Source organism: Phoca vitulina, unplaced genomic scaffold (assembly GCF_004348235.1).
Source record: "Phoca vitulina isolate PV1807 unplaced genomic scaffold, GSC_HSeal_1.0 scaffold9, whole genome shotgun sequence".
Classification (NCBI taxonomy): Eukaryota; Metazoa; Chordata; class Mammalia; order Carnivora; family Phocidae; genus Phoca; species Phoca vitulina.
This window is the reverse complement of record NW_022589712.1, coordinates 53,682,963-53,709,462: the sequence shown is the minus strand read 5'-3', so window position 1 is coordinate 53,709,462 and position 26,500 is coordinate 53,682,963. Positions and strand designations below refer to the sequence as shown.

The 26,500-nt window shown below is 36.0% G+C and overlaps 1 protein-coding gene across 3 annotated transcripts in view; it reads right to left on the bottom strand.

Moving 5' to 3' along the window:
- The window catches only part of ATG5 (autophagy related 5), a 131,169-nt gene extending 105,725 nt beyond the window's left edge, over positions 1–25,444 (bottom strand). Inside the window, exons 1-3 of one of the 3 annotated variants that reach the window (XM_032408147.1) lie at positions 25,161–25,444; positions 16,860–17,025; positions 8,395–8,522 (exon numbers count right to left, since the gene is read on the bottom strand). In XM_032408147.1, the coding sequence (XP_032264038.1) occupies positions 8,395–8,522; positions 16,860–16,967 (236 nt within the window). In that variant the 5' untranslated portion in view covers positions 16,968–17,025; positions 25,161–25,444. Of the gene's footprint in view, positions 1–8,394; positions 8,523–16,859; positions 17,026–25,160 lie in introns of those variants that run through there. The other 2 variants (XM_032408151.1, XM_032408148.1) reach the window with 2 other exon arrangements.
- Positions 25,445–26,500: the final 1,056 nt, after the last annotated feature.

Sequence of the window (26,500 nt, the reverse complement as noted above, 5' to 3'; positions counted from 1 at the left end):
ATTTTAAGAACTAAGAAAAGCACCTTAAAAAAGCATGCAATCATCTATTTTGTGGTTATTACTATTAACGCTATAGAAAGTGAGTCTTTATACGTATGCATACATATGTAAATACAGATTAGGCTTATCCTTTACAAAACACTATAACCTGCTTTTTCCATATAACAACATGTCAACATTTTCCAAAGTCACTGAATATTTTTCTGCAACCTCAGACTAAAGCTTTTTACAAAAAACAAATTTTGGACTTCCTAATTTCCAAATATAACCATTACTTATAGTGAAGCAAATTATTTAGCAATAATACAAACCTTGCAGATTTCAACAAACAAATCTTATTTTTTAAATCATCCTTTTAAAGAATCTAAAGTGGCTTCAATAATGAAACAGAATTAAACAATACTTCCAACAAAGGCAAAAAGAGGACTACTTGGTGTCATGTACAGTCCTGTTCTTTATATGTTAGTGAGTTATTCCTAGATTTAGAAGCTGAAAAATTTGGAAATACATCTAATTCCCCTCAAAATGAATGACCCAAAACACTACCTAACAAAGATTCAAATATTGACTAATGCTAGTTATGTTTGTTTACATCTACATAATACAACTGGTGAAAAGTCATCAATCACTAGAGATCATGTTATTTAGAAAGAATTTAGAATGAATGCCCTGCTAGTAAAATAAAACAGTGGGTAGTTTTAGTCATATATGTGTTGTATCTCTTAATAACCCTTAAACCTCTCTATTTGAAAGTCAGCATCTAACACGAATCTTTCATAACCAAATATGAATACTGAAGGAAATTTTGGACTATCTAAATAATTTTTATTATAAAAAATAAAATTTTTAATAATAAAAATTTTTTCAGACCCAGAAAAAATCCCTGGTCTGTCAAAAACTAAAATAAAAATAATCTGAGGAACAAAAATACTGCATTACAGAAAAGTTACAGATTCTATCCAATTCTGATCCTTCCCTCTGAACTTCTTAAAATTGTACAAGCTCTAAATAATGCCTTGTATTTTTACAAAACAGACCTTAGTTAGTCCTCATTCTATTCCAGGAATTCTACTTCATCATTCTAGGAATTATTTTATCATTATTTATCAATTATTCCCAACTGTGCTTAAAAAAAAAAAAGACTAAAATAGTAACAATTTGGAAGAATAATGGCATGCCTAGAAGGATGATACAACAATGCATCCTTCCATTTTCTCATTGCTTCACCTAGAATATTACATCGTATTTCAAGGAAGTATAAAATAAGGATGCACACCCCATCTTTGGAGTCTGCTTTTATCTATCATTAATACAACTGAAAATTCAAAATGTCTAATTTTCCATGCATAACGGGAAAAAGAGGAAAATTGACAAGGGAAAATGTTACACAATTATTACATAAATCAGAAGGTTTTTACAGAGACAGCAGTACTTTGGACTTTAATGACAGTGGCAAAATTGATCATTTAAGTGAAATCTCAGACTATGAGTCATTAGATGATATTCTAGGTGAACTTTACAGAATTCAAAAACTAATGAATGAACAATATATTTCTAAAAACACGGCATTCTTAATCCACTTAGTCATTCAACAGCAAGAATTTCATCATACAATATTTTATGACAAGAACCCAAACCATTTTGTTAAAAAGATGTGTGATAGTATTTTTTCATCTTTTATGCCATTTGTGCACCGCAATTTACCTGATAGTAAGTGAGCAAGAGCTAAAGGTAGATTTGTACCAAAGACGACTAGAAGGAATTATAATTCCTTCTTGATGTAGAAATGAACAAGTATTGACTGATCATTCTAATTGGTGTTTACTAATGGAAACAAGTATTTTACAACAAAATCATGATCTGTCAAAGGTTTAAAAATTTCTTTAAGCATTGTTGTTAAGCACAAGAAGAGCCAGAAGTCACAATAAGCTAGAACCTCTTAGAGGTGTATTTGAATGTATGACAACTAATGAGTAGTTAGTTGCATTCGGAAAACATGGCCCATTTCCGGTCTCTATACCTTCAAAACCAGGAAAATATGGAGCATAAATCTGAATTTGCTGTATCTAAATGTTTTTTAAAATTTCTAATAAAGTTGTCATACACTATTCTTTTATTTTTCTCTAAGTTACTTATAAAATAACTTACATATATATATTTTTAAAGTTCACTGGTCTCAGATGGTAAATGATAACTCTTTTTCCCAATATACTAAAAATTAGGATGAAATTTAAATATTATGGTTGCTAATACTTACCTTTAATGATAAATGTATGTAAAGTATCAACATAAAAGCATTCTAAATATAATAACTAATAATTATCCTGTAATGATCTTTAAAAATAAAACTGCAGCAGAGAGAGTTATTTACTTCCTTCTGTTATCAAAGTCTACATGTATAGCTTATATGTAGCTCAATGCAGATGTTTATGTCCAAATGATTTTGATGCAAGGATACTAACTCCAAACAAATATACTATCTGAATTAACTGGTTCCAAGACTGCTTATTTCTGATGAGTCTATTAATATGCAAGAAAATCTGTAACAGAAAACAGAACTGGCAAGAATTAAAGGTACTGAATTTCTCTTACACTATAATCTAATTTACATCAAGGGTTTCAAAAGTACTAATTTGTATAACTCCTCTGAACAGATACTCCACATAGTTTTGTCAGGAGGCTCCTAACCCACAACATAGAAACCACATAAGCCATAACTGTAAGTAAATCATAATGTAACCATTTATCTGTTATGTTGCTACTCCTGCCAATTTAACCTAAATTTAATAGAAAAGGAAGTGGTGAGGATACGAACCTGGAATAAATCCCAGAAGGGGACCCAACTAGTAAAGGTTCAATCTATACTGTCCGATAAAAATTCACTGTACCAGAATAGTGTTAGGTCTATTTTCACACTTTACTCATTTTCTTTCTCTTCCTTACATTGCTCTAGTCTTTTCTAAATTCAATTCTCAAAATGAGTAATATTTTCATTTTTCTTTGCATAAGGTGTTTCTTCTTTACCCTTTCATTACTGCTAAAATACATACACACATACTGGTCACATGTATAGCAATAACGGATATGTTCCTAAATCAGCCAAGGGTGCTCTCAGTACTCTAAACATCTGCAGTCAGATAGCAAAGCAGTATTCTAACATCAGCATTGAAAGAAAGCTTCCCCATATACTAGAGAGACTATCATCCTATTCCATTTCACTGAAATAAATGCATCCTATTCATAAGTCTACTAGTGATTCACTGGAAACAGGATTATATTTCATTGAATAAAAAAGGGTACAAATTGGGGCACCTGGGTAGCTCAGTTGGTTAAGCACTGGACTCTTGATCTCAGCTCAGGTTTTGATCTCAGGGTTACAAGTTCAAGCCCCATGTTAAAAAAAAAAGGGGGGTGCAACTCAATGTACACCAAAGTAATTTAATGTTTACAATCAATTTTGCCTTGCTTTACCTATGGAACTAACACAAACAACTGTAAATTAGCACTGTGTTTCACAGCTTTCTAACCCTATTCTTAGGCATGAAAAAGTACAAAAACAGCCAAGGGGATACTACCTGTCTCAAATGCTGAGTAAATCATATTGCAAAATTCAAGTTTACAGAATTTATAAAATTTTAGAAATTCACAACCTTAGAAAAAAGAGAATCCAAAAAGAGTCTGCACAGTATTTATAATTAAGAGGTTATTTTGTTAAAATTTACTTTTTTTTAAAAGATTTTATTTATTTAGTTATTTATTTATTTGAGAGAGAGAGATAGAGAGAGAACAGCATGAGAGGGGAGAGGGTCAGAGGGAGAAGCAGGCTCCCAGCTGAGCCGGGAGCCCGATGTGGGACTCAATCCCAGGACTCTGGAATCATGACCTGAGCCAAAGGCAGTCACTTAACCAACTGAGCCACCCAGGTGCCCTGAAATTTAATTTTGAAACCAGATAGACACAGTATTAAATCCTGGGTCATTCTGTTACATCTATGTTTAAGATCAACATCAGTGCTTGCTCCTTTTTTTTTTTTAATTCAAAAGGTAGTCTCAACTTCTTACTTTCAACAACCAGTCCTGAAAATAAGTCAGTTTACACAAAATAATAATATTCTATTAGAGACACTTGCTTTTATAATTGACAAAAAGAAAAGCTTTTTCTAAAATTTATACTGAAGGCCTAAGATCTAACCAATATTAGGGTATACAAACAAAGTGTTCTTTAGAAGAACCAGGACCTGTTCTCTCAAAATAATTCTAATATAAAAGTAACAAATACAAACTTTAAACACTTGATTTACAGTAAAAAGAACCTTCACCTTTTAAAATGCAATGTTAGAGCACCCTCTGCTGACTAATCAACTCAAATCACTCTTAACAAAAAAACAAACAAAAAAAGAAATCCTTGCATTTGGGTTAGATCAGTCCTTTCCTTTTGCCACGCAATTTTTAAAACTTAAGGACACAAAGGACTGTAGAGGATAAAACGGTAATCAAATAAAGCCTCCTCAGATTCTCTCTACAAATCAACAATATATTATTAAGTATTCATTATGTGTATACAACTGTTCTTAAATATCTTTCTATTCTAATATGGACAAATAACATAAGCAATTCAGAGAGAACCTACAGAATTGAAGAAAACAACAAGTAACAAATAGAGTATCAGCAGATATGGTGGAAAGAGGCCTGAACTGAGACTTTCAAAATCTGGTCCTACTCACTCATTTGAACAAGTTATTTTATTTAATTTGGCTTCATTTTCTCAATAAAAAGAAGGAATTATTTAGATTCATTCACCCACTGAACAAACATTTACTTAGCACCTCTTATGTACTACTGCTTGAGGTACAAAAGCCCATGCTCAAGTATCTTATGCAGATATTTATTTATTTTTTTTTTAAAGATTTTATTTATTTGAGAGAGAGAATGAGAGAGAGAGAGAGCATGAGAGGGGGAGGGTCAGAGGGAGAAGGAGACTCCCTGTTGAGCAGGGAGCCCGATGTGGGACTCGATCCCGGGACTCCAGGATCATGACCTGAGCCGAAGGCAGTCGCTTAACCAACTGAGCCACCCAGGCGCCCTCTTATGCAGATATTTAAACAATTATAATAATAAATACGAACAGCAGGAGTTACAGAGTAAGAAGTAGTATCAATTTATGCTCTTTCTACCTTCTTTTATGAATTATCTAAACTGGTGTTTGATTTCCTTTCTCACTTGAATTTATTTAAAACTCCAAAGAATCAAGTATAAGAAAGATGTTATCACCCTACTCAAATAAATGCTCCTCTACTCTTAGGACACTTGCATGGTCTCAAAAGTCCAAGTCCTACAAAACTTCAGTGGTAGCTGCTTCCCTATAATGATTATCCTATCATATGAAGCCCACTGCTTAATGCCAGATAGCTACTGATAGTCTGTGACTCCTTTAACACAGGAAGAGGACTCCTTTAACGTAGGAGAAAACTGCTATAGTTGGGAGCAAAAAGAGGAAAGATCAAGACTTAGCCCAGAGGTCCTGGATTATATTCATGCCTCTGGAAGCTATTCCTTCCTCAAATATATGGAGTACCTCACAATATGGTAATTAGTCCCCCCTTATATAGGGGGGGATATGTTCCATATCCTTAGGGATATGCCCTAAGGATGCCTGAAACGACAGATAGTACCGAAGTCTACATATACTACACTTTCTCCTATACATACAGACCTATGATAAAGTTTCATTTATAAATTAGGCACAGTAAGAGATTAACAACAACTTATAATAGAACAATTATAACAAAAAGTTATAAAAAAGTTACGTGAATGTGGTCTCCCTCTCTCAAAATATCTTACTGAACTACGCTCACCCTTCTTGTGATAGTGTTAGAGGATAAAATGCCTACGTGATAAGATGAAGTGAGGTGAACGACATAAGCACTGTGACACGGTGTCAGGCTACTACTGCCAACCCTCTGACGATATGTCGGAGAAGGATCACCTGCTTCCAGACTGTGGCTGACTGAGGGTAAATGAAACTACAAAAAGCAAAACCACAGATAAAGGGGGACTGCTGTACTAAAGGAAAAGTTTTATCAAAAGCCATTAAACACAATGAACTTATAGCAAGACATACCTATGAAAGTGACATCATGCATAAAAAGTTAACACCCCAAAACCTAAAGCGAAGATACGTGAATACAATTACTTTCACATAAGCGCTCTAAAAAGAACAATAATTTTAATTTTTTACTCTTTAATAAAAGATTCTCAGAAGAGATAATACTGACAAAGTAAGAACATGATATATTTAAGCCAAAATCATTACTCTGTGGTAACAGAGAGAAATGGGTCCAAACATTATTTACTGATATATAATACAAACTTACAAACTTACAGAATACAAGTCATATCAAATACAAAAAAACCCACCATACAGGATGGATTAAAACAGCAGCTGAAGAATGATGACTGAGCACTCATTTACTTATAAAAGTTAAATTGAGGTTTCCCATCTTTTCCAGAGTTTCTCAATTGGGGGTGGTTTTGTACCCCTCCATCCCAGGACATCTGGCAGCATTTTTTATAAGCACGACTAGAGGGAATGCTACTAGCTCTAGTAGGTAGAGGCCAAGGCTGCTGCTTAAAGTCCTACAATGTAGCTCTGGGTGGCTCAGTGGTTAAGCATCTGCCTTTGGCTCAGGTCATGATCCCAGGGTCCTGGGATCAAGTCCCACATCGGGCTCCCTGCTCGTCGGGAAGCCTGCTTCTCCTTCTCCCACTCCCCCTGCTTGTGTTCCTGCTCTCGCTCTCTCTCTCTCTGTCAAATAAATAAATAAAATCTTAAAAAAAAAAAAAGTCCTACAATGTACAGGTTAACCCTCCCACAACAAAGAATTACCTAGGTCAAATGTCAATAAAGCCCTTTAAGAAGCCCTACTTCACACTGATAAAACTGAAAAGCCTAGTGTCAGTCACATGAATTCTTAACAATAATGTGTATATAATACACATAGAGCAATACAATTTCAATATCCAACTATAATACAGACAAAACTGTCAAGAATATAGATATATCCTATTGCTACTCACCCACAATCTCTCCCCCTCCTTCCTTTCCCTCTACTCTCCTGATCCTTGCTCCTCTTATACTTCTTTTAAGCCACCTTCCCATTCCAAAACCTCCAATTCTTCTGAGAAATAAAAAGAAACAGAAAACATTGACTTATCTATGCTGCCTGAGGTCTAGAACTATTCAAGAGTTATAATGAGTCTGATATATATGATCATCAAGCTTGTCAATACTGTTTTTACTTAAAAATGAATGCTATGAAGAACTTCGTCATCCTTTCCCAGAACTGCCTCAAAAGGTTGGAGACGTGACCTATAACTCAATACAAAATCCCCTTGTTTCCAAAATCAATACAAAATATCACTTTGTGTATTTCTAAACTGTTATGAAAATCTACTCACTTGTGGGAATTCATCAGCATGAGGTGAGTTCCAAGAGTTCACTCCTTATTTCTAAGTAACACTTATATTCAAGTCAGCTGCACTTATTAAACATCTACTAGCTTCCTTTTTTATGAGCCTCTTTTAAAACTCTTCATTTTAATACTCCAGATTTAGAAAGCAAGCCCACCTCTAACCTACTTATATTGTTCATATTTAAGTCTTGACTTTTTCATTCAACTACATTCACATAGCAGCATTTCGACACCTACATCCCAGCATACCTTGAACGATTTTTTATATTCTTCTCTGTAATTTCTCCAGTTTCATTAAATATTTTTGGAAGCACAATTTACAAAACTCTCAGTAACAGAGGAAATACAAAAATACATCATCTGAACATGGATAAGCCCACATTTAGGATTTATTTTCAATATGTTTCTTAAGAATGATATAATATCAAAATTATTTTTCACATAAAAAGGAAATCAATATATTTTAAATATTAAGCCAAGGCTAGGTAAAATGTGCATATGGCACTAAACGTGGCAATCAGTTTGAAAGATGCCATTTTAGGTAATCATGTGTATATAAAGATCTGTTACAAAAATTTTGGAGATAGAAACAAAATTGCATAGTGTCACAGAGTGACTTATTCATTAGGGAGTCTTAAATACGTCTGGGAAAAAAAAACCATAACCAAATACACTATTATTATGCCACTGAAAAATCTACTGTTGAAAATATATACAAATTTGTCCAGTCTCCCATGCATCCAAAAGAAGGCAGAAATATTTTCAATAAAATATTTAAACAATAGTTTAAAATTCACTGTATTATATGAGCTAGACTAGTGATTTATTTCTTTATATAACTTTTTAAAAATTGCCTCAGGGCACTATACCTTCATAAAGCTAGCATATACTCAATGCTTAATAATGCAGAAAAATTCACTCACCATTTCAGTGGTGTGCCTTCATATTCAAACCATATCTCACTAATGTCTTCTTGTCTCATAACCTTCTGAAAGTGCTTTTTCACTTTGTCAGTTACCAACGTCAAATAACTTACTCTTGGCAAAAGCAACTGAAATGAAAATTTGTAAAACCATATTTATTTACTATTTTTTCAAAAAAATATATACTAAATAGGTCTTTGAATTTTAAGGAAAAACAGCCATGTTCTTTGCATTTTTTTGAATATTCCACCCAAAGTCAACTGCTTTTTATAGCAAAAAAAGGCTAAAGGTTAAGATGTTTTAAATTTCTTATGAGGTCATTACTTTAAGTAGGGCTTATAGCATAAGTACCTAGAATAAACAACACAATCTACGTACAATCTTTCTGTAATACTTTTCTCCAAATAAAAATACAAACGTAATCAGATGTCATGCTATTTAGGATACCTATTACTTCTATCAAATTCAACTTAAAAATCAGTATGATTCACCTGAATTAATTAAACTGTTCTGAGAAAATAATCAACTCAGTCCTAAGGTACATCTTGCCTTATCAATCAGGACTTCTCAATTGGTCCATCATGTTTTGATAATCTACTATGTATTCGCTTAATCGCAACGAAGAACACCAAGACAAAGATATAATCTGTCCCCTTCCATATGAGGCTAAAATAAAGGTAAAAAAAAAAATTTATAAAAAGTACTTACAAAAATACTTCACTGCAGCAACAGAAAAGACTTTAAAGATCAAACAGAAATTTTCATTTGATGAACAATAGGGGCCCACTACAATACAATGAATAAAAGGATGGCAGAATGAGAAACAGTATTTGAGGAATATTCTAGTAGTGGTAGATATAAAGAAGATAAGATTATAAACTGGAAATCTGTTAAGGAAATATTACATGAAGGGACGGGCATGAAAGAATGGAAAAATGAGAAAGGTCTGAAAATCAGTCAGAACAGATTTGGTTATTACTAATCAAGAAACTGAAGGAAAGAAATAAGTTAAAGATGAATGACTGTTGAGCCACACATTTAGATCTTTAAAGGGCAATAAGGCACAAGTTTAAGGTATGATGCTGGTAGACTGGTTATCTGCCACTGTTCAGCAACTCCCTCAATCCTGTCTTTATGGAGCCGGGGCCTACCTGGACTTTGGAGAGAAAAGTCTGGGAGGGAATGATGGGCTAGGTAAAACCTCAACTGGCATAGTTATGAAGGCCATCATTGTTTCTCCCCCACCAAAGATATCCAGAAAGAAAACATAAGACAGCATTTAAGAAAACTGGTTAGAATTTTATAAAGAATACATATGAGTGGATAAAAGCAGGAAAGTGGCAAAAATTCATGTTTTCCCAGGACATACTCTAGCCATATCTTGCTTTTCTAAGTTTCTGTCTTTTGCTGGTAAAACTGTTTTATTACTCTTAGGTGCTTTTGAGAGGCTAATTATGCATCATTTTCATGCTGTTTATTCAAAGTTATTATGTCTTTTGGTCAGTAAATCAAGTAGAATTACGGGGCTGGGGAATACTTACAAAGAAATATTCTGGATAAAGGAACTAACCGAAGATCAAGATAACAGGCCCCAACTAGGGAAGAGAACATGACAGTGGTCCTGGGGACAACAGGGTACAGGGGATGGGAGGTAGCTGGCATGCTCCAGTGTGGAACAGAACATACTTACTAATACTAGAAACAAGCTTTTGAATAGCAATGTGGATTCAACAAAACATTAAGTTCCTCTTTTATAAAGAAACAACCAGAATGTGGATTAGGGAAGAAGAGAAAAGGGAAACTAATACAGTGTATAAGAAAAAGCACTAGTTGATTCACAGGCAATATTATCACCTCTAGTTTACATGCAGTTTAAATGACTTGCCAAAATCATATTCTAATAAATAAATGGCAAAGAAATGATTCATTAAAATCAGAAATGACAGAATCAAATATAGATGTAACATGGACGTCTCTAAGAAATTAAAACAGCATGATTAATCAACCATTTTTTTTTAAATAAATAAGTACACAGTTGACCCTTGAAAAACGTGGTAATTAGGGGTGCTAACCCCCACACAGTTCAAAATCTTCACGTATAACTTTTGACTCCCCAAAAACCTAACTACTAATAGTCTACTGTTGACTAGAAGGCTTACCAATAACATAAAGAGTCAGTTAACAGATATTTTGTATGTTATATGTATTTTATACTGTAGTCTTACAATAAAGTAAGATAAAGAAAATGTTATTAAGAAAATCATAAGGAGGGGCGCCTGGGTGGCTCAGTTGTTAAGCGGCTGCCTTTGGCTCGGGTCATGATCCAAGGGTCCTGGGATCGAGCCCCACATTGGGCTCCATGCTCAGTGGGAAGCCTGCTTCTTCCTCTCCCACTCCCCTTGCTTGTGTTCCCTCTCTCGCTGTGTCTCTGTGTCAAATAAATAAATAAAATCTTTAAAAAAAAAAAAAGAAAGAAAATCATAAGAAAAGACAATACATTTTCAGTACTAAACTGTAAAAAAAAATCAGCATATAAGTGGATCCACACAGTTCAAACCTGTGTTAGGAATCAACTGTAATCTATTAGTCTAATAAGTTCTATACTAGTAAGTCCAGATAACTTAAAATGTCTGTTGGGCATTAAATAGCAATCTATTCTACAGAGCATATTAACCTACTAACCTATAGAGATTATAAAAAAAGAGGACAGACACATCAGGACTGAGGAGCATGGGTATCAGCTCCTGATTTTGGGGTGTTGTACTACATGCGTAGGGTTCAAAGTTGCTGAAAAGTCCACAAATGATTTTCACGAAATGAAAATTTCTTCACAATAAGGAATGAGGAACATTAAAATGTAAGCTCCAATAAGATGGGGATTTTTGTTGGTTTCGTTCACTGCTACATTCCAAATGCTCAAAATAGTGTCTGAATGAATCACAGATCCCAAAGATTAAGTGACAAAAAGCCAAAAATGATAATTAATAAAGGACAGAATCTACACTGAAATGTACTTGAAATCTTCTGTTCTAAATTAGCCTGTTGAAGTAATTTATAAATAAGATAAATATCTATAGTAGCATTAAAAAATAACACTAAGATTTGAGAATGACTATATTAAAGTATAGATACAACTTATCTAGTAAATAAGTAAAAATAAAAAAAAAATAACACTAAAATGACATCATCCTGTCTTCTATATCCAGATAGTACCACTCACTGATTTTCTTAGGTGTATCTCATTGGTTTACTTTCTTTAATTATGGTAAAATGTATCTAGCATAAAATTTGCCATTTTTAAGTGTATACTTCATTGACATTAAATACATTCACACTGTTGTACAACCATCACCACTATCCATCTTCGGAATTTTTCATCATCCCAAGCTCAAATTCTGTACCAATTAATCAGTAACTCCCCCAATTCTCCTCCACAGGCCCTTGGACTATTCTAGATACCTCGCATAAGTGGAATCATGAAATATTTGTCCTTTTGTGTCTGGCTTATTTCACTTCCATTAATGTCTTTGAGGTTAAGTTCTTTTAATATGAAAAGGGTTAAACCCCTCTGGGGAAACTGTCAGCTACATGGAATCTTTTGTTCTCTCATTCTTGATTTAGCACTATCAAGTATTCAGTGAGTACTACACACGTGATTTTTTTTTTTTCTATACAGCTTGTAAGGAATACATGTTTTATACAGCTGTATAGATTACTTATGGTTCTGAAAAAGGTAGCTGTAATATTTGTTTATACCAAATCCTAATTTTTCCACCAATTTTCAATTCTAAAATTAGGGACTTCTTCACCTAGAACAAAAGTAGAATTAAAATATACTAGAATTCTGTTCCATTTCAATGTGTGAGGCATCACACCAGGCAATGAAGATAGAGCACTGAATGAGACAAGAGTTCTTGCTCTCACAGAGCTAACAGGCTAGAAAGATAGTAAAAACAAAATTACAAATGTGATGAGTGCAAGGAGAAAGTAGAGAATGTTACAAGAGCAAGAAGCAAAGAATTTAACCTCATCTAGGGGCTTAGGGAAAGCCTGGACAGGAAGTCTATGGTAAGGCAACAGCCAGGAGGTAAAGAGGAATGAACCAAACATGGGTGTTGTGGATGTCGGGTTGTGAGCAGGGGTGGGAGATCCTGCTGCTCATTCCAGACAGAGGAAACTGCAAGAAGGCATGGAATGAATACAAAAACAAAGACTGGCACAAGGAGGAACCATAAGAAGTTGAAAATGAAAGGAATGAAGAGGGTTGAGGCAGAATAGTACTGAAGAAGCAAGGGATCAGATCATGGAGAACGCTATAAACTACACAAAGGGTCCTAAAGATGATGAAAGGCTACTAAAGGTTTTAAGCAGGCAGGTGACAGGATCAGATACGTGTTTTGAAAAGATGACTCCAACCGCAAACTGAAAATGGAAAGAGGGCAAGAATGAAACCAGGGAAATTACTTAGTACTATGAAATCCCATCAGTTTTTAAATGGTGGTCTAAACTAGGCTATAGCAATGGGTATGGAAGAAACTGGGTAAGTTTCAAAGATATTTGAGATGTAAAATCAGATGGACTAAGTTACTGACTGAATGCCTGGGATATGGGAGAAGGAAGCAATAAGGATGAGTCTTTTCTTAATTACTGGTAAGAGTAATTAATTAACTGGGTCTACTTGCAAAAACAGGAAGGGATTACAGCAGATGACCAGTCTGTCTGGAGGTAACGATGATGTGTGCAGTTTCAAAACACTCAGTTTGATATCCAGCAGGAAGACACATAGGTCTGGGGTTCAGGAGAAAAATCTTAGGAGTTGTCAAAATAAATACAAAGAGTTTTATCTCAACAAAGAGATAAAAATGGATGATAACTCCAGGGGAAAGTGAAGTGGGGGGGGGGGGCAAAGCCCCAAGGAATGCCAACATTGAGGAACAAGCAAAAGGAAAGAGATCTGGCAAAGGAGACCAAAAAACCCCCCCAGAAAGTTAGAAGCAAAACCAGAATTATGAGACATTGCAGAGCAAGAGTGAACAATGCCACAAAATGGAGAAAACAGCCAACAACAATATCAAAACACCACTGAGAGATCAAGCAAATGAAAATTCAAAAACAGACTCAAGGTTTGGCAAAAAAAAGATGTCATTAGTGACTTCAGCAAAAACAGTTCTGTTGTAGTAGTGTGAAACTGTGATTCCAGTAAAGTAAGTGGGAAGGAGACAACGAGTACAGACAACCTTTTCAGTAAGTCTGGCCATGAAGGGAAAGCAAGAGGGTGAAAAAGAGATGGGGTCAACAGATGATTGTTTTAGGGTAGGAAGGACTTAAAATAATATAAATGCTGCAAAAAAGGAGCTGGTAGGTAGAAGTTGAAAGTAAAAGAAAGAGAGAAGGCAGGGGTGGAGGTAGGAGAATATCAGAAACCCCCAGCTTCCTGAGGAAGACCGTGGATGGGATCCAGAGCACAGAGAGAAGGTTGGGCCTTGCCGAGGAGGAAGGACACCTCTTCCATTAAAACAAGAGAGAAGTCAGTATGTGTGAGCACAGATATGTTTAGAAGACTTGGTGGCAGAAGGTTAAGGAAGCAGAAAGCAGGAAGTGAGGTTACCTGTTAAGAATGAAAAACAAGGTCAGGGCTCAAAGACATAGTCTTAGAGAAGAACAGAGACAGCTGACTAAGGAAACATAAAAGTACTGCAGTGTAATGGTTAGGGTCCACTCAGATTTATGATCATGTGCATGACTGAGTGATTTCCTCTTGTAACAAGTCACAAAATATGAATGTAAATTAGTATGTTTTTACATTAGATAATCTAAATGAAAGGCAACAGTTTAAATGAATGTAAGAAAAACAACATAAACTGAAAGACCAGTTTCTAACAATTTTTCTTCCTAATATTCCCTGCAGAATAAGATATAATGCTCTGACATAGATATGGGATGTAGGCTGAAAGGAGATTTATGCAGAGGCAACAAATCAAAATGCAGAAATAAACAGGAATATATTTAACATTAATATTCTTTTCCATTGGAAACAGACTCTTTGAATAATAATTTAATTTATAAATTTGGTATGAGTAAATATTTTTAAATCTAGTTTCTAAGAAATAAAGAATAAGCACTATAAAAAGTAAACTACAGAGGCACCTAGCTGGCTTAATCAGTAGAGCTTGTGACTCTTGATCTCAGGGTCATGAGTTCAAGCCCCACGTTGGGTGCAGAGATTATTTAAAAATAAAATCTTTAAAAAAAAAAAAAAAAAGCAAACTACATCTTCATTCACCTATCCTTTCTACACATCCACCTGAACAAGACTGGACTTTGCAGGCCATGGTGATAATCCTGTTAATCTCACCTCACTTGAGCTTTGAGAATGTCTGGAAAAGAGGTTTACTGGCACCTAGGCTATGATATTTTTACCTCATTTCATCCAGAATCTTTACAATATTATCATTATTATTAACTAAAGCAATTAAAAGTACATTCAAGTGTAATTTACAACCAAGACACATGTAAACTAAAACCAGACTGGCACTACCATTCTCACCTATAATTCTAAGACTAACCACTGCTGATGTTTTTGTTTGTTTTCTTCCTGCATGTAGTAACTTATACTTAAGTATGCATGTACATATGTATGTAAAGAGCAAAATCTAGGTGATGCCACATGGTTTTAAACTGTAGTTTTTGTTTAATATTTATTATATGCCTGTCACCTGATATTTTTCAAAAACATAACCATAATTACTATATGAGTTTCTTTTGGGTGAAAAATGAGGGAAAAATATATTTTAAAAAAATTATCAATTAGACAAAATAACTTTCTTCGTTCTATAGATATCCCCAATACTTGCTGCCATTTTCAATTCAATTAGAGACAGCTAGAAAACAACTTACACTCCACTCTCACAACAATCTTTTTATATTTAACAGATTCATACATAAAGAACGAAAAAAATCATACATAAAGAAGGAAAAAAAGAAATAAAGAAGCCTCTTTACTTGAATTAACTGCAGGAAGCTGTCAAACATCATATTCTGACTTAAAAGTAAACAGACTTAAATTACATATTTCTCGTATCTGCCACTTTGACCAACTAGACACATACATTCCTTTGTTTAGATACGATCAGAAAGGCACCAGAGGTTAAAAGTTTTAATTAAAATAACAGAAACTAGTTTGGAAACAAAACATAAGTGATATCCTAACACATATTACAGAAGGAGAAGCAAAAAAAAAAAAAATACATCTAACAAGTGAAATTCTTCTAAAAATAAACTGTGACCACATTTTGTTTTTAACTATGGAAATTTTTCTAAAGGCAGAAAAAAAAACTGCTGAGATTTCCAAAGTTAAAACGACTCAAAAGTGTATGTTCAGTTATGATAACCTAAGTACTAGTAACAAAAGACTGCCCAATTTCTCTGAAATTATTTTCAGTAAGAAAAGCCAAAGAGACCATTTAAAACAAAATCCCAACATGAATCTATAAGGCTTTCATGCACTGTCTACCGCTTGCATGACCTATGCCAGATGCTGAGGATACACAGAGTAAAATGAAACTGTTCCTGTACCCAAAAAGTGAGTGCATGGGGCTCCTTAAGTAGCTTCCTCCACCAGTCTGACTTCTCATGGCTGGAGCAGGCTGAGGAGCAGTGCTACCCCTCAAACAGACAAGGGAGAAAGCAAAGGGCAAGCTTTATTAAAGTGAAAAAAGAAAAGTCCAACACCACAAATAAATTTCCACTTCTCCAGATATTCCTAGGTAAACAATATTATGTGTACCTGAGACAAAACTAAAATAATGTCAACTGAGAATGTCTTTGTCTATTAGGACCTATTCAGTAAAAAGGCAGGATACTACTATTTCTGACTGACAGATGCTTAAGTTTGGGTTATATATGCACTTAGAAAAGGAAAAAAAGCAGGCTAAAATCAGAAGATATTTGATATTGTTTTCTAAAACAGATGACACTAATTCAAACCTACAAGTTTACATACAGCAATTTGTTATATTTTATATAATACATATTAGTTTATCAACATATGAAAACACACACACTCATATGTTCATTGAGCTATAAAAAAGAATTTGGTAAACAGTTGCTTGGAACCACTTACATAAGGAAGAATCAAATCTGAGCCTATTATTTTCAAAATTGCTCCTATAGCACATAACTTACAATTCCATTATCACATATTATATATGTATGTATTCATGAGAAAAAGAAAGTCAAGACGGTCCCATAATCAACATGTCAACAGTTTTTTTTTCCCTCTGGGTGGTAGGATTAGAGGTAATTTTTAATTCCTTCCTTTTATTGATCTGTGTTTTCTAATTTTTTTCCATAATAAGCAAGTATTAATTGTATATAAAATGTTGGGTAACAGCCTCCAGGTTCTTAGAGCTTCATTTACAAAAACGGACAAAGTTAGATATCCCATTTTTCATCAACATACTTACATAATATGGTTCTGCCTCCCGTTCAGTTATCTCATCCTGATACAGGGTGAAACAAGTTGGAATTCGTCCAAACCACACATCTCGAAGCACATCTTTGTCATCTGTCATTCTTCCAATGGTTAAAGCAGTGCATATAGGCTAAATTCTTTTTTCACCCAAAGCCAAACTGAAAATAAAATGAAGAGCATTAGTCAGATCCTTGCAAGGATAAATGAACACACTCTAAAACAAAGAAAGATTATAGGAAAAATGAATGCCATAACAATCATTCATTTCAAAAAAGTGTGTGATCAGCATTCTTTAGAACGAATGAAAAATCAGTACAATAAATTCTAAAGGCAGAGCTATTATTTATTTAAAAGGATCATACAAGTAAGTAATTCAAAATTACGTGTGCTAACTTAACTTATGCAACTAATGAACCACAGCCAAAGTGAAGCTATACTTGTATCATTCTCTCAAGCCCCAGGAGAGTCTATTGCTCATCTAAAGGGAAGTCTTCCTATATCCTTATGGTCCCTTAGAGGCCAACTCCAAACTATCATCCCCACAATTATCCCTGCCCCATCTAATATATTCAACCTCTCCCACTCCATCTAGATAGTTTGCTTTTGCTGGGGGGAAAAAAAAATACACAAACACACACACACACATCCTGGTGTATAGACTTTGTATAGACCTATTTTCATCCTAAATTTCTAAATTTCATCCTGTCCATGGTTTGATTCCACCAATATTTCCAATCTTATTTACTATACTTTTTATAAACCCTCTAGCAAAACTGGCAATTTAAATACCTTGCTCTCTGTCCTACCATCCCCCTCATGCTCATCTCTCACCTATTCAAATCCTACCCACTCTGCAAACCCAGCTCCCAATCCTCTGCCACCACGAGTAGTAGTAAATGCTTTTACTCTGAACTTAAAATATTCTTTATACCACAAATTTGGCACTAAATCTGCAAACTGAAATATTCTGGGTATGATAGAAGAATATGGCTTTTGGCCTCTGTAATATCCAAGTGTCTTCCAGCACTAATATTCCACAACTAGGTAACAATGCAATATACAGTATGAGTAAATGCAGAAATAAACACTGTCAGTACCTGGATACTAAGATTCAATATCCTTTTACTCATGTATTTCTTTATATATATATATATATATTTTCTTTATAGGCTAGCATACCCTATAGAAACATTTTAAATAACCGTATCAGTTTAGCCAAATACCAATTACTAACACTGAATTATTCAAAGAGCTTTTCTCTCTTTTCTCGTCCACTGACCAATGCCAAGTGCATCAGGACTGCCATTAATTAATTAGCCAAAGATAAAAAAAAACAAATAGAGTTCTGAATTTTGTATCACTATACTTAAATGCACCTTGGAGGTCAACTGGATGCAATATTATCTACAGGTAAATAAACGGAAAGAGGTGAAAAAATCTGTCCAACATTACAAGAGCACTAAGTAACAGTCAAACCAGGATAAACATTACAAGACCACTAAAGTAACAGTGAAACCAGGATAACAAATCTGGTCACTGAGTTACTGAACTGAGTCTAGTGCTCTTCCTGGCATATTACAGGGTTTTAATTTTTATTAAAGCATATCCATAAAAGTCACCATTTTAAGCAAATGATACAAGCATTCACACTTCATATAATTCCACCCTGATACACTTCAAATTCAAACAACACATTGAGTTTCTCTGCAGAGAATTCCCAAGTTTATGTATCACACAAAATTAACTCACTGAAAATAGAAAAGACCTCACTACTTCCAAATTACATTAATACTTTGTTCTTTATGAATAAATTTACTGATGACAGGAAATAATGAAATCTAAGTTATGGCAAATAAGTAAACCTAAAGTTGAATCCAATACAGAGGTGGTAAGCAGTGGTTTCTGTAACTATAATACAGCCCATTAACCATTAGCTACAACTAAGATTCCTCTCTCGCTCACAAAGAAAAAAAACTTGAGGCAAAGAGCTCCTTTCCTAAGAGATTTTAAGAACACTGAAATACAATTTTAAAGTTGAAAGTCACTATCAATATTGTCACATTGGATAATTTTTCTGCCTCAGAAAAAAATAGGTAGACAATATAATTCAAAAGAAAATTAAAAATTAAAGTGAGTATGGCCACTTAAATAAAGTCCATTTCTACAAGTTCTTTCCTTCTCTCCAACCACTGTCCTCTCAAGAAGGAATAATCATCTGATTTGCCAGAGTCCAGGACACCATTTGAGCCTTGTTTATTAACAGGCAGGGGTTACCATAAATAAAAATATCACAGATTTGGGTATGGCTCCATTCTCTCCCCTCTACTCTGCCAGATGACAATACCTGACCCCCCTGCTATTTCTTTCCATGGCATTTTCTTCTGCTTCTTCCTTTCACATGTCAGAATCAGTAAGAAGAAGTGGCCAATGTCTTCCTTTTCTCTTTGTTTCTGGGAGTCTCTCCCCAACAGTGATAGAAGTATGGACTTATCTTTTACTGGTTTTATACCTAAAATCCCACTGCAGAACTTTGGTAAACTGGGCTGGAACATAAGACTTTACCAAAGTTCGAAGGTAGGATTTTAGGTACAAAACCTGTGAAAGATAAATCAGTACCTTATTTCCCATATACCACTGTTTCTTATGTATATATTCCTTGCAGGGAAGATCTGACTGAGCCAGGGCAGCTGAAGGTGTCATGTGGTAGTCAATACAAATTTTACAAAACAGTAGAAATTTCTAAACAGATTTATGAAAACTTCAAACAAGGCTACTAACTGCATCAAAATACACAGATTTATAGCATCATAAAATGTTAGTCTTTCAATATTAATAAATATTCACATATAATGAATTATGTAAGAAAGCATGCAAATACACTTAACTCAAAAATGTGCCAAAAAACTAACTGACACATGGATAAAACTAAAAGATGTATTAAATTATCTTTTTTAAAACAGAAGCAGAAAAACAAAATTTAACTCTCGAGAGGCACTACAATGTGGGGGTTCAAAATACAGAATATGGAGCCAGATTGCCTGGATTCAAAACCTAGTTTTATCACTCTGTGACCTCAAGTAAGTCAATTAACTTCTCATGTCTTAGTTTTCTCATCTGTGAAATGTGAATAACAGCACTTACCCCATAAAATAGATAAAATTAATACATGTAAAGCACTTAGGGCAATGCCTATAACATAGTATTATAAAGTGTCTACTATAATTTACAGAACCAATAAGAGCATGTCTCAAAATTGAACACTGGGAGACGTCTGGGTGGCGCAGTCAGTTGGGCATCCAACTCTTGGTTTTGGCTCAGGTCCTGATCTCAGGGTCCCAAGACTGAGTGCCACATCCAGCTCCTCACTCAGGGCAGAGTCTGCTTGATATTCTCTCTCCCTCTCTCGCTGCCCTTCCCACTCATGCTCTCTCTCTCTCATAAATCTTTTTAAAAAAATTGAACACTGCTATTAACACTCAATATAAAGTCAATCAATATTTGATCATTTGCTATGCCCAGCTGTGTGGCAGATGCTGAGGACATAAAAGATGATGATGGTAGTGACAATAACAACTTTTTAAAAACCTCAGGCATTGTCCAGAAGATATTATCTCCTAATCTATTAAACATACCATAAACTTTCATATCTTTTCCATGGCTCTGCTCATGCTGGTGGTTCCTTACCCTAAAGCAGCCTTCCCTACCTTGTTTTCTGACTTAAAACATCCTTTAGGACCCAGCTCAAGATAGCCTTTCTTTTATGCATAACTCAGGTGAAACTTTTCTTTTCTCACGGCACTTCTACTTTTACAACACTTATAAACTTACAGTAAAGACTTTTTTATCTCTGATTTCAGATCTCGTATTTTTTCATTTATGTCATACGGTTGCCAGCATCCCTTCCAACTCCAGAATGTCCATGGTTATAATTAAATGCTATTTTATGAAAGCTTTCATAAGGGAGGAGGGTGGAAAGGAAGAAGAAAAATATTAATATCCCCTATAGTGTTCAGGGAAGAATTTAAAAGATATGGAACTTGAAGAATGTGTAGAATATAAAAGAATGAGTATATGCAGAATGGGTAGAATTATTCACTAGGTAAAATATGGAATAAAGACAACAAATATTCCGAGCAGGGCAAAATAGCATCAATAAAGGCAGAAAGTATGCAGGAGCAATGTGCGTGCCAATTTTTTAGGAAACTGAGTTGGGAGGGGTAGTAGATCATGAAAGAACTGATATTGTGACATGTTTTAATATCACCTGGGATCCCAGCCAAATTTTACTTTACTACACTTTACTACAATTTCCTTACCTATGAAATTCATCAGGCTGTTCTGGAAAAAAAAAAAAATCTATAGAATATTTGACATGGTACTGGACACATAGTAAGTGCTGAGAAATAAAAGCAATTATTATTTCTTTACTGTCAAATCTGGAAATGTAAAGTGAAACTAGATCATGAAGCACACCAAATAGAAGACTGTGGGTTCTCAATTTCATCCAACAAGCCTACAAAGCCTGTAAGGTTTTATAACAGTGAGATTAAAACAACTACCTAGTAGCAGTGCACAAAAGGAGATCCCAAGTCAAAGAGAGGGTAGCCAGGAAGCAATTTCAACACTAAGGCATATAATAATGAGTGCCTAACCTAGACTGGTAGTGGCGGATAGATGAGAGACAGATATGAGGTCTTTCCAAGGAAGAATGAATAGAAGTTAATGAAAAACTGGCTGAGCGATAAAGAACAAGGACAGAGAAGATTTAAATGCCGACAGCAGGCAATACAGACAGAAAGTTAAGGGGTTTTGAAATCAGACTGACATGGGTTTAAACCCAGACTTCCACCTGTGAGCTGTGTCCTAGTATCCTGACATTTTTGAACCTTGTATTTGTAAACTGAAGATAATTCTAATTTCACAAGGCTGTTGGGTGTTTAGCACCTGGTGACCACTCAATAAATGATATATGTATTTAATACATGATTTCCTCATGCCTCCATGACCTGTCTCCTTAAACACCCTTGTCCTCTTATTTTTGGCCAATTCTTAATCCTCTTTTAAGAGTCAGCTTAACATCAGCTTCTTGGGAAGCTTTCCACTAAGCAATCTCCAATCTAATTACTTCTATAATAGCATGTTATAACCATGTATTGCAGTTACGTTTATCTTATCTGTCTCTTGCCCATACCCACAATGAACTGTGAGTTCACTGACAGCCGAAGCAGAATCATATTTACTTTGTATCCTCAATATTAGCATAATTAGCACATAGCAGACTCTGTAATTTTTGTTAAACAATTGGAAAAATGTATAAAATATATATATTGAAAAGTTATACTAGCTACTTAAGAAACTTTTCTGCCTAAACTCTTCTCCAAATCAGTATAATCACACTTTAAATTCAGCAATTTCATTATCTTGCAAGAATATTTTCCCCTCTCATAGATACACTACACTTTCATCAGCATGCATCCAATTAGAAGGCAATATTTTTCAAGCACAGAAATCACAACCCATGATGCAGTCTACTAGAAGTAAGCTTGTGGAGGACAGGGCTATTTCCTGACTGCTGAATTCTCTGCAACTAATTCAAGGCCTGGAACAATGCAAGTTCCCAGCCAACAACATTTAGCAAACAGCACAGGAAGTATAATAAAAATATAATGCACAATTACTAGTCTCTTTCACACTACAAACCAAGAAAGGCTAACCTATTACTTGAAGCTATTCTGCTGACAAAATCCCCAACTACCTAGAAATTACTTAAAATATCAAATACCTACTGGTAGTAAATTTGAAAACATCTAAAAATAATCTATGCTGGCTGGTCTCCTTTTAAATTCATGAACACTAACCTCAAAAGTAGGCCCTGAGTACTGGCCAGCGTTCCTACATTTCCGGAGTCCATTTATTCTCCCACTGTCCTAGATCACCATTTCGTATCTCCTCTCTCCTCTAATTTTCGCATCTCCTTCCTCACTCTCTCACAGCTAATGAACTAGCTTTCTATTTCCTTCTATCCTGTTACGAAGGATGAGTGGTTATCAACAGGGGGTTTAATGAACAGCCCAACCCCCATCCTGGAGGAATAGCTCCTAAATATCTCCAACCTCCTACCAATCTTGAAGTGCACCTTGAACCACACCTTTGGAGATCTCTCATGGCTTTAAATATCATTTACACAGTAACAATTCCCACATTTATATCTTCAGCCCAGACTTCTCTTCTGAACTCCAGTTTCATAGATACTATGCAATATTGACATTTCATTTGAAAATTCAGCATGTGCAAACAGAAAATGATTTCAGACCTTCCTCCCTCATCTCCCTATTATTCTGTGGTCTTCCCCAAATCACAAAGTGGTAACTGCTCTCTAGTTGCTAAGCCATAAATCTTGGAGTCATCCTTGACCCTTCATACCTACTGCTTTAGCTTAGACACAAGTTCAGAATCTGGCCATTTCTCACCATCATCACTATTATCACACTGATCCATGTCACCTTGACCTTTAACCTGGATAAATGGCCTACTAAGGGGTCTCATTATTTCTGCCCTTGCTAGAGACAAACAACATAGCAATCAGAAAGATCCTTTTCAACACAAGTCAGATCAGTTTACTCCTTTACTCAAACCCTACTATCTCATTCAAAGTAAAAACTAAAGTCCTTACAAAGTCCTATAAGGCTGTATATGACCCCGCCGCATTCTGACCTGATTATCTACCTCTCCCCCTTTTTGCTCACTCAGCTCCAGCCGAACTAGCTGGTATGCTCCTGTCTCAGGGACTTTGTGATAGGTCTAATGGCTCATTCCACTACATCCACATGAAATCCTTCTTTATCACTTTCAGTTCTCTACTCAAATATCATCTTTTCTAAAGCCACCACTGCAATTTCCTATGCAGGCCACTGACATTCCTTGTTACCCTTCACGACTTTATTCTTTCTCTCTAGCACTTTTCACCACCTGACATATTTTTAAATTAATTTTTTAAATCTTTTTTTTTTTTTAAGATTTTATTTATTCATTTGACAGAGAGAGACACAGCGAGAGAGGGAACACAAGCAGGGGGAGTGGGAGAGGGAGAAGCAGGCTTCCTGCTGAGCAGGGAGCCCGAGGCAGGGCTCGATTCCAGGACCCTGGGATCATGACCTGAGCCACCCAGGCGCCCCTTAATTAATTTTTACATTAATGTCTTCCCCTCCCACCCTCAAAGTGAACTATATGATGGCAAGAATTTTTATTGTTTTGTTCACTGTTTATTTTTATATTTACTTTTTGTTCAGTGCCTGGCACATAACAGGCACTCAGTATTTGTTGAATTAATAAAGCAAACCTACACTTGAGTATGTACATTATTCTAAATAGTCATAGTCATATAGTATCATTCTGCTCATTTCCCCCAGTTTTAACCAGCATATCTTTGAAGATCAGGGCACATACTCAAAGCTAGCATAAAACTCTAAAATCCCCCTCAACTACTACCCTCAGCCCAATATCTTTAACTTTCAAATTTAAAATTCAACCAACAAATCCATGTATGGAAATCACAAACAATTAAGTTCAAATGCAAGTACCCGAGCTCAAAAGACTCTGAGATTTATCACGTGGATTCTGGAAGGCCTTGGAAGTTCAGAGATGTCTGATAGTCTCTTGAGTTCTGATTGTTGCTGAAGACATGCTGTGCCTCATCACCCCTGAGGAAAATCTAGAACCAATCCAATTTCCTTACGTTCCTCCAGTTTCAGGTATGATTTGAAAATAATCCAAAGTATAAAGGATGTGAAAGTTCTTTGCCAACAGAAAATGACTTCGTTGGCACTAAATATTATTATTAAAATTAGAATGAATGCCGTTGAGAAAAGAAATTGGAGGAAACACCCACTAAATTCGGACAGAATCGAACTGCCTGTGAAATAATTACACTTTAAGTAACTGTTCCACGAAAAATGCACGTCTTAAACTAAACTCTAGAGCCTGCGATAAGACGCTAGGCTTCCCACTTTAATAAGGAACTGACATATTCCCGGAGAGAGATCACACAGGCTACACCCTCCGGCCTGCCCAAGGTCCTCGGGGGCGGCGTCTGGCCAACCCCACCTCCCCCGGAGGAACTACCTCCACCCGCCACCGCCGCCCGGGGGAGCGCTCCTCCAGCCGGCTACTCGCCCCTCCCTCTTACCACACCTACCTGGCACCTCCCCAACCCTTCTCCTCCAGGCATTTCCCCACACTAGGAAAACGGGGAGACGGAGACACACACACACATACACAGTCACACACACCCTACCAGAAACGCCAGCTCCTTCTCCGGCTTCCCGCACCGGTGAAGACGCTCGGATCCCGGGCTCTGGCAGGGCGGCGGCGCAGGGTGCTTGACACACTGTCCCGCAGAGGCGCGCGAGCCCGGAGTCCCGAGAGCCCGCGCAGCCGCAGAAGGCAGCGGCGCGGAGGTCGGAGCCGAGCCCTGCTGCACTTCCGCCCTCCGGTATCCTGCCAATACAACCCGCAGCGCCGCGGGGCCTTGGAAGCCCACAGCAAGTCCAGTCACCCTCGGCGCCCGGAGATGACGTCACGGGAACCCACGTGGCCCGCACTCCACCCTCCGCTTTCCGCCCAACCCCGCGAGGAGGCCCGAGCCGCGCTGGAGCATGCGCAGACAGAGCGGAGCGCTTGAGTAGGGGGTCAAACCACTGGCAAGTTTAAAGCTAATACCCTTTTAGGGGAGTCTCGCGCATTTGGCATTGTCGTTGGTGTTCGGGGAAGCTAATGTAAGTTCTGTCAGAGTAGAGAGTTTTTAAAAATACTGAGACGCTGCCCCATAGAGCTTGACCGCAGCCTCTCTTGCCTGGCTTCACAGAATCATATTAATAAAATGTTGGTTTTCAAAGTGTTTTCTTTTCTCATCTGATCTTCTCAACTTTGTCAGACCCACAGCAGGGATTAATAGCCGTATTTAACAGAAGAAGACTACACATGAGTAGTGAAGCCCTCTCATCCAACCAATAGGGCATACCTTTATGTTTGTGAAAATAAGAGCAATTAAAAAACTTACTCCTAAAGGGTGTTTGAATTTGATCTATCCATAAGTCTTAGCTGGGCATTTAACATCTTTCTCTTAATTATGCATGACATACAACATAATTCCATACATGCCAGGTAAATACTGTGCGGAGACTCAAAATAGGTTCCTGATCATTGGAAATTTTAGATAAATCCTAGTAGTAGCTACAGGATTCTCTTAAAAAGATGAATCTTCTTGGAGATCGACTAGTCCAATGATTTTCAAATGATGAGTCACAACCCATTGGTGGCTCATCAAATCAAGTTAGTGGATCATGACTGTCTTTTTATTTTTAATGAAATAAAGTAAAAAATATTGGCATCCTTCACACGTTAAGGGTAAATATTGTTTCCTGAAATTTCTACTTCAGAATGTATGTGGATAGGAATGTGAAATACATTTCTTGGTATAAATAGCAGTCCAAAAAGTTTGAAAGCCATAGTCTGGTCCATTCCACCTACTCAGTATCCCCAATAGTCGGCCATTAGCCTCTGTAAAAAAGCTCTTGGAATTAAGATGCCCCACTGTAGGAACCAGACTAACATCCTCTTGGACGAATTGGCCAT